The 9,232-nt window shown below is 36.3% G+C and overlaps 1 protein-coding gene across 4 annotated transcripts in view; it reads right to left on the bottom strand.

Annotated features, from left to right (window-relative positions):
• The window catches only part of ZFAND4 (zinc finger, AN1-type domain 4), an 85,308-nt gene that overhangs the window by 37,293 nt on the left and 38,783 nt on the right, over positions 1 to 9,232 (bottom strand). For 2 of the 4 annotated variants that reach the window (XM_006757146.2, XM_015559670.1), the window contains 2 exons: positions 8,421 to 8,488; positions 3,948 to 4,134 (listed from right to left, as the gene is read on the bottom strand). In XM_006757146.2, coding sequence (XP_006757209.1) covers positions 3,948 to 4,134; positions 8,421 to 8,488 — 255 coding nt within the window. The remainder of the gene's footprint in view (positions 1 to 3,947; positions 4,135 to 8,420; positions 8,489 to 9,232) is intronic. The other 2 variants (XM_015559669.1, XM_015559671.1) reach the window with 1 other exon arrangement.

Genomic DNA, 9,232 nt, shown 5'->3' with positions numbered 1-9,232 from the left:
GTTATCAAGAAAGGGTGTTGGATTATGTCAAATTCTTTTTCTGCATCAACTGATATGACTATGTGATTTTTATCTCTCAATTTGTTTATGTGATGTATTATGTTTATGTTTATTGATTTGCAGATATTGTACCATCCTTGCATTCCTGGGATAAATCCAATTTGGTCATGGTGTATGATCTTTCTGATGTACTGCTGGATCTGATTTGCTAGGATTTTGTTGAGGATTTTGGCATCTATGTTCATGAGGGATATTGGCCTGTAATTCTCTTTCATTGTGTTGTCTTTCCCTGGTTTTGGTATTAGGGTGATGCTGGCTTCATAGAATGAGGTTGGAAGTGTTCCTTCCTCAAATTTTTTGTAATAGTCTGTGGAGGATAGGTTTTAGTTCTTCCTTGAATGTTTGGTAAAACTCCCCTGTGAAGCCGTCTGGTCCTGGGCTTTTGTTTGCTGGAAGCTTTTTGATGTCTACTTCAATTTCTTCCATAGTTATTGGCCTATTGAGATTATTGGATTCTTCCTGATTGAGTTTTGGAATGTTGTATTTTTCTAGGAATTTGTCCATTTCCTCCAAGTTGTCTAGTTTGTTGGAGTAGAGCTGTCCATAGTATTTTTTTAACAATCATTTGTATTTCTGTGGGGTCTGTTGTTATTTCGCCTCTATCGTTTCTGATTTTGTTTATTTGGGTCCTCTCTCTTTGCTTCTTGGTGAGCCTGGAGCATATTACGCTTTGATTGGTTGGCCAACTGGATGACTGGATACTTAGCATATTAGGCTTTAATTATATGGGATACCACAAGTTGCCCTACCTGGTTTGCCTCAGTGGATAGAGCATTGATCCGCGAACTAAAAGGTCCCAATTTAATTCTGGTCAAGGGCACATCCCTCATACCTCAGTTGCAGGCTTGATACCCATCTGATCATGGCACATGCGAGAGTCAACCAATTGATGTCTCTCTCCCACATCGATGTTTCTCTCTCTCTGTCTCTCCCTCTCATTTCCACTCTCTCTCTAAAAAAAAAAAAATCAATGGGAAAATATCCTTGGGTGAGGATTAACAAAAACAAAAAATACTGCATGTTATTTGGAGTTGTTTTGTTTGGTTTTTGATGAGTCAACATAAGTTATTGAGACTGTTCAGCTGTTTTTATTTATTCTGGGCATCAATACCAAGTCTGAAGTAAGTGAAAAAACTAGGCTCTTTGAAAAGGCTGCATAAAACAACTAGAGTTAAGAATATTTTCAAAGAAGTTGCTAAAACACTAATTCAGTATAACTTGAAGTGAAATCTGCTACAATTAATGGAATAAAAATATGTGTAGAACAAAAATGAGCTTAGCAAATTTACAAAGGTAATGAAAATGTACGGTGTTTAACACCTAAGGTTACTCATTGTATTATTCATAAGCAGGTCTTCTAGAGCCAATATTTGAATCTACCATGTGTTACTGAACCAGTAATTCAATGGTAAACTTCATTTGTCTCCTGGATTTAGCCATCAGTTCAATGGCTTGATAGTAATTTTATTGTGATTTTTTTTAGCTTAGGGATGATAATGAATTTTTCTGAATGAAAAGAACTGCCTTCAATTGCTAATATAAACACTAAGTGCCTTTGTCCTTTAGCTTTTGCTGTGAACTTGATAATGTTAATGTTTCTTAGTGAATTCCACCTAATATTACAAGGCAAAACAGTACTTACATGAGAAACTGATACTGTAGTAATGTCATTTTGACAACTAGCATTACTGTGATCACATATATAAAGTCATGCCTTCAAAAGTTGAAAACTTAAGCGAGCCCTGGGTGGAATAGTTCAGTTGGTTGAACATCGTCCCTTGTACTGAAAGGTCACCAGTTTGATTCCTGGTCAGGGAACATGCCCAGGTTGTTCGTTCAGCCCCAGTCAGGGTGTGTAGGGGATGTATCTGATCCATGTTTCTCACATCGATGTTTCTCTCTCTCATTCTCTCCCTCCTCTTTTCTCTTACTCTCCCTCTCCCTTCCTCTCTGAAATCAATAAAAGTATATATTTTATATAAAAAAAAGAATCAATAGTCAACACTCATTTGTTACAGTCTGTTCTCTGTGGCCACAAAGAAGGAGTCTAATCTTCCTTCCCCACAGCACTCTGTGTTGGCCAGAATCTTAAAGGATCCCCATGATGCCCGATCCCTGATGCTCCTACCCTTCCTTGAGCATGGGCAAGACCTATGATTTACCTCTAACTAACAGATTAGATGAAAAATAAAAGGATTTTGCAGATGTAAGTTTGGTCCTAAATCAGTTGACTTGGAGTTCATCAAAAGGGAGCTGTGGGCAGCCTCTAGTAGCCAATAGCCAGCAAAAAAATACCAGGCCTTCAGTCATAGAGCCACCAGGAAATGAATTATGACAACATTGTGACTGAGCTTGAAAGCAGTTTATGTCCCCCCAGCCAAGCTTCCAGAGAAGAGTGCTCCTTTGCCAAAACCATGATTGCAGCTTGTGGAACCCTGAGCAGAGCACCCAGCTAAACTGTGCCAGGACTCCAGACCCTCAGACACTGTTCTCCAGGCTACAGTTATCTCTTCCATGAATGATTTGCCATTAGCTTTTTATGCTGTGGATTTAATTTAGTTACCTATAATACTGTTCCTTTCTCTGTTTGGCAAATTCCTACTCTTCTTTCACAGTTGCTTCTTTCCAGAGGTTGTCCCTAACTCCCCTCCTTTCAAGCAAAATGAAGCCCCTCTCATCTGATTTTCCAAAGATGCTGCTATCCTTCTTAACAATTGCCAACAGTGTATTACAGGTATATTTATAGCAGATTGCATGTTCCATGGGGGAGGAGTAATCATCTTTGTGACCTAGTGCCTAGTGTAGAAACATGCTAAAAAAGTTCAGTATATGTTTAGTGACTTAAATGAAAGGCAGTAAAGAATCACAGTAAGACAGAGTGCACAAAAACCTATAGGTTACCTAGTCGGACTTCTAAATGTTGTTTTGCCTAGCTAAGTACCTTTAGGTTGTATCTTTCTAATTTTATAAGTAATATAACTTCCCCCCTTTATTAGAGTAGAAAAACAAGACTGGAGAAGTAAGATTTATAAACACTTTTTTAAAAATATATTTTATTGATTTTTTACAGAGAGGAAGGAAGAGGGACAGAGAGTTAGAAACATAGATGAGAGAGAAACATCGATCAGCTGCCTCCTGCACACTCCCCACTGGGGATGTGCCCGCAACCAAGGTACATGCCCTTGACCAGAATCGAACCTGGGACCCTTCAGTCTGCAGGCCAACGCTTTATCCACTGAGCCAAACCGGTTAGGGCAAGATTTATACACCTTTAAGCAGCAGAGTTAAATTTTGAAAAAAGCTAGTAATTTTAGATTCAATCCTTTCTATTATAATAACACTATTATAACAAGACTAATCTAGTAGGCATCTTAGTTTCATAATGTTACAGAAATAAATATTTTGTATGAAAAATCTTATTCCATAAAGAAATTTCAGCCCTGGCTGATATGGCTCAGTTGGTTGAGCATCATCCAGTGCTGGTTCAATTCCCAGTCAGTGCACATACCCAGGTTGAAGGTTTGATCTCAGGTTGGGGTGTATATGGGAGGCAGCCAATTAATGTCTCTTACATTGATGTTTCTCTCCTCTCCTCACCTCTCCTCTCCTCTCCCTTCATCTCTCTCTAAAATCAATAAAAACATATTTTTTTAAAATAAATTTCAGTTTTAAAAATTACTCTCTAAGTATTAATCATATAAAGGGTAATTTCAGAATCACATACCTGTGGCCACAGGAATAGAGAAGAATGCAGGAAATTTAGTCAGTCTTGTGAATATAATAAGATTATTTTGACAAAACAAGGTAAACATAAAGGTTTAAGGAGTATATTGTATGATGTTATCCTTTTCTAAGTTAAACATGCAAATGAAAACCTATTTATTTACCTTAAAGATTCAGATAATGGTGTTAAAGTGCCATCTCCCCTATCTACTACACGAAAGAAATTCAACTGCTCTCCTTCTCGGTATACCAAAAATGTAACTTGTTTGTTGTAGGAGGTCTTCTCCCAGACCTCGTCTTGACTGGAATCCATGTACTCAGCCATCTCCCTAAATGGGTCTTCCATAGGAACTACAAATGGAAAAATTGATAAACAAGCTTTCAATTTATATCAAGTTTTATGAATCTTGGTACAGTGACAGAACATAATATTATGAATTTGAACAACACTGTGCATACTATATATTATATATATTATATATAGTATTCCTCAAAAAGTTTCTGGTCTTTTATAGTTAATACAGCACTCCCTATGTTGTATTAATATGAAATAAATGAAATGCATTATTGTGTTGTTAGGTATAAAGATACACAAGGTTTTTCCTATACCACTAGTCTGTATAGTTGCTGAGTCTATGACATAATTATCTATGATTGCTTTCACTTGACACCTCTGCTTCCTATATTTTCCAATATTGGTTCCATCAACCAACAATTAAAAGCAATATAAATCCCACTTACTTTATATTAAAAAATAAACACACACATAATTAGGAGACATATTAGAAGTGAGAAGCAGCTGAATCCTTCTTTCTCGTTTTATATAGAGGCTGAGTCCTCATAGAGCTATTTCTTGATGTGCAGTGAGGTAATTAAAAGTACACAGTAGGCCCTAACCGGTTTTGCTCAGTGGATAGAGCATCAGCCTGCAGACTGATGGGTCCCAGGTTCAATTCCGGTCAAGGGCATGTACCTTGGTTGCGGGCACATCCCCAGTAGGGGGTGTGCAGGAGGCAGCCAATCGATGTTTCTCTCTCATCTATGTTTCTAACTCTCTATCCTTCTCCCTTCCTCTCTGTAAAAAATCAATAAAATATATATTTTTTAAAAGTACCCAGTAATTCAGAATCAAGGGGGCCATCTTAAGTACTGACACCGCAATGTGTATAACGGTCAGAATGTTGTTTATTAAAAGCATCTTCCCAGGAGCCAAGTTGTTCTTGAATAGAATACATCCATGTGCCCAGGCAGAGCACAGGATTGGGGCAAAGCCCTCACTACTGATGGGCTCTAGAAGACAAAGATGTCCTCAGGTTTGAATGATATTACAACCTGCTCTTGTCCACAGCAGCCGCGGATTCTGCTCCTGTGGTGGGAATTGGCCTGAAGAGATTGCTGGCTCATAGGGTGAGTGTTCTAAAAACCCCTGAACTCCACACTTGGGTGTCTAAGTAATGGTTACAGGAAATAAAATAGTTCCTAAAGACATTCTCATGATAAGTTAAAGAAACATTTGCTCTTTCCTAAAAGAAGCAATAATTTCTCAAACTCCATAACTCTCATTCAAGTAGCTTACTTATTACCAGAGTCACAGTGCTGCACTATTCTTTTAAAAAATTATAAGAAAAGTTGAACTCTGAAAGTAACAAGGTAAAAACATTAAAGATGTTCTCATATCCTAAATTCAATATCACCACTACTAAAACACAAAAACTTTAGAAATATAATAGGATTTAGATTATTTTATAAAAATGTTTGGGTCCTGGCCAGTGTAGCTCAGTAGTTGAGCATTGACCTATCAACCAGGAGGTCACAATTTGGTTCACAGGCAGAACATATGCCATGGTTGTGGGCTCGACCCCCAGTGTGGGCTGTGCAGGAGGCAGCTGATCAATGATTCTCTCTCATCATTGATGTTTCTATCTCTTCATCCCTCTACCTTCCTATCTGAAATCAATAAAAATAGTTTTTAAATGTTCAGATGTTTTGATTGACTCATAGACACAAAATGCATAAATATTAAAAGACATTTTTAAAACAAGTTCTTGCCAGTTTTAAGTTAATGATATATTTTCCACATTATGTTCATGAGAAATAAAAACCTATGCTAATGTCATTACTAATGCCACATGAAAGCCTTACTTAAATCAACATAGTGTGCCTTTCTTAGGGAGGCACTGGGATTTAATATGCTTATACACACATATATATATATGTCCACACATTTTCATAACAGAAAAATCACTTAGATTATATCAGGTATAAAACATTGTATATATAGTTTAAGATAAAATTTAGTTTTAGGAAAGAAAGTATTTTCTATGTTGTTTTAATAAGGGTTCATTTAAAAAAAATTTTAAGCTAAATATTACTTACTGGAACTCAGATGATAAAGGTACTTTCTAAACCATAAGTTTTAAATAAGACTAAACAGCTAAAAAATAAAACATGGTTTCTCAAATACCATATGGAGAAGTTTTATATCTGGGTTCACAAAAACTTTAATGATGTAAGGTAGACAACATCAAGCTTTTAATTTTAAAAACGTTGATTTGATAAAGGCAAAATTATTAAAAACTTAACTTAAAATATTAAAAAACATAATTTCTAAGTGCTGATTTTTCAATTTACAAATAAGGCACAAAATGTTGTAGGGAGAGAAGGTATATTACAAAGCTTCAACTACCAAAGGGTGGTGATGCATTTCATTTTAAATTTTTTAAGTTTTAAAAATACATATATTTCTATCTCAGAATCTGTAGCACTTACACTCCTCCTCATAAACATAAAACAATTTTAATCTGAGTAAGAAAAATAGGTGTTCTGATTAAAACCCTGGTTTAAAGAAAATAGTATACACAAATAACCAACTTTCAAAAATATAATACAATGGAGTTCACATGTCATTAAACACTGTATAATTCTATCTTACAATAATGACCCAGGAAATGCTTTAGGGTCTTGCAATACCCTCAGAATCGGTACTATAGACATCAACTATGTCACATATGAGAATTTCATGTTAATAGACAGCCCCTAATATTAGGAGTGCTAATTAATCAGCTCTAACCTTATTTTCATCTTTTATAAGTTATCCAAAAATAATTAAACAGCAAAAAGAACATATCTCTCAAAATCCTCTTGAAGTAGTTTGGAATAAGATGGTAATACCTTTATTTTTTAACTAAAATTTGAAGCATGGGGATAAAATTTGACTTGTGGAAGAAATAAGCCAGCAGTGGACTCAATACTTAATTCAGTTTTCTGATGAAAGAAGGCTGTATTAATACAGGCTTCATTATAACAACTATGAACTCCTTCCCCAAAATGAGGACTGCTCTAAGCAGTCTCTGGGAGCCTCTATCTGGTGGCATACCTGAATCAGGGACCAATGTAAACACTCCCAATTCTCCCCATGCTTAGAACTTTCTCATTGATCAAGTCTCCGCTCACATCATCTTCTCCCAGGGCCCTTCCCCAATCATCCTCCTATCACCCTGCCTCCACGGCCTCTATCATACTACCGTTTCCTCCACAGCATTTATGACTGCTTAAAATGACATCCATTCCTAACACACTTACTGTGGGGACCTTCATGAATTAGGGACATTTTCTCCCATAAAATATTGCACTGAACATCTAGTAGATGCTCAAAATGTATTTGTTGAATGAATGAATGAATGAATGAATGAATGAATGAACAAACGAATAAATAAACTCCCAGGGACTGCCCACATTCTGAAAAAGGATTCAACAGGGCCATGATAATATCCATGACACCCAAATACATCATAGACAAGGCTAACAGATATCCAAGAAGTTTCTACAAAAATCTTTACTTCAGGCCCACCTGGTGTGGCTTAGTGATTGAGTGTTGTCCCAGAAACCAGGAGGTCACAGTTTGATTCCCCATCAGGGCACATGCCCAGGTTGTGGGCTCGGTCCCCAGTAGGGGGCATGCAGGAGGCAGCCAATCAATAATTCTCATCATTGATGTTTATATATTATCTCTCTCCCTCTCCCTTCCTCTCTGAAATCAATTAAAAATATATATTTTTTAAAAACATTACTCCAGGAATTAAAGAATCAGTGGATAAAAACAAACAAGACTGGAATGAACCTAATCACAATAACAACATATTTGTATTATGCCATTCCATTTCCCTTCCCTATATTGATGAGGTTTATTTTTAGTTATTTATTTTTTAAATATATTTTTACTGATTTCAGAAAAAGAAAGAAACATTAATGATGAGAGAGAATCATCTATCAGCCACCTCCTGCACCACCCTATTGGGAATCAAGCCTGCAACCTGGGCACATGCCCTTAACCGGAATCAAACCTGGGACCCTTCAGTCCGCAGCCAACGCTCTATCCACTGAGCCAAACCAGCCAGGACGATGAGGTTTATTTTTAAATCTCACTGGATGGAATCATGAATCATTAGACTTTCTAGTATATGAGTTCCTGCCACTGTTCATTTAGGCTTTAAAGAACAATGCCTATAAGAACAAATGTGTTTCTTCTAAACCTGGGAGCAGAAAGAGGACCTTACTACAAAACATAAAAACACCAACTGGCTTAAAGATTGTTATTGTGGAAGTGCTTAACATACATAATTTTAACATATGCTTACCTCTTCTAGTATTTATAGGTCCACCACGCATAGCCAGTACCAGCTTCAAGGTACAGCCTTCTGAAATGCTGTGGATAATTAATAAAAAAATAAACTACAATCACCAAAATACACTCACTGTTAAATATGTACATAATTATTGCTGCTTTACCAGGCATAGTGCCTGTCCTCTAAAAATAGATATAGCAATTTGCATAAATATAAAATGTTAATTTATTTACTTCTTAAATAATGAAAAAGTGAAGAAGTTTTCATAATCCTTAAATATGACATTAAATTTCAGAATAAAAGTATTGGAAAGGATCTGTGACCATGTGGTTTAACCTCTTCATTTTACATGTAAGGAAAAAGAGGCCCTAAGAAAAAGAGATTCTTATTCAAGACCGAAAGTATTAGAAAATAGCAGATATGTTTAGTAAAATAGGAAACAGAAAAACAGCAAATCTACAAGGTCTCCCAGTGCTCTTTCAGCTATTCCATATTGCCTTTTTGCTCTTTTCTTAAGAGTGAAGATTTATAGGAGGGGAAAAAGGCAAAATGTCAGACAGTATATCTGCAATTATTGGTACGCACAGTCCCACTTAGTAATGGAAGAAGTCCTTAATGGAAAATGAAAGACTTGGTGAAGAGGAATACTCTCTCATTCAATACTTGTGAAAATGGAAAGAAAAGGAACCTAGTCAGGTGAGAATTGGGTCAATATTCAAAGAAAAAGCAAAGAATGCAAGATCAGAAGAGAAAGATCTAAAAAGGAAGGAGATTAATAGCTTAGAGCAGTGGTTCTCAACCTTCCTAACACCGCGGCCTTTAAT

Source organism: Myotis davidii, unplaced genomic scaffold (assembly GCF_000327345.1).
Source record: "Myotis davidii unplaced genomic scaffold, ASM32734v1 scaffold854, whole genome shotgun sequence".
Classification (NCBI taxonomy): Eukaryota; Metazoa; Chordata; class Mammalia; order Chiroptera; family Vespertilionidae; genus Myotis; species Myotis davidii.
The sequence above is the reverse complement of the archived record's forward strand: the minus strand, read 5'-3'. Positions and strand labels throughout refer to the sequence as shown.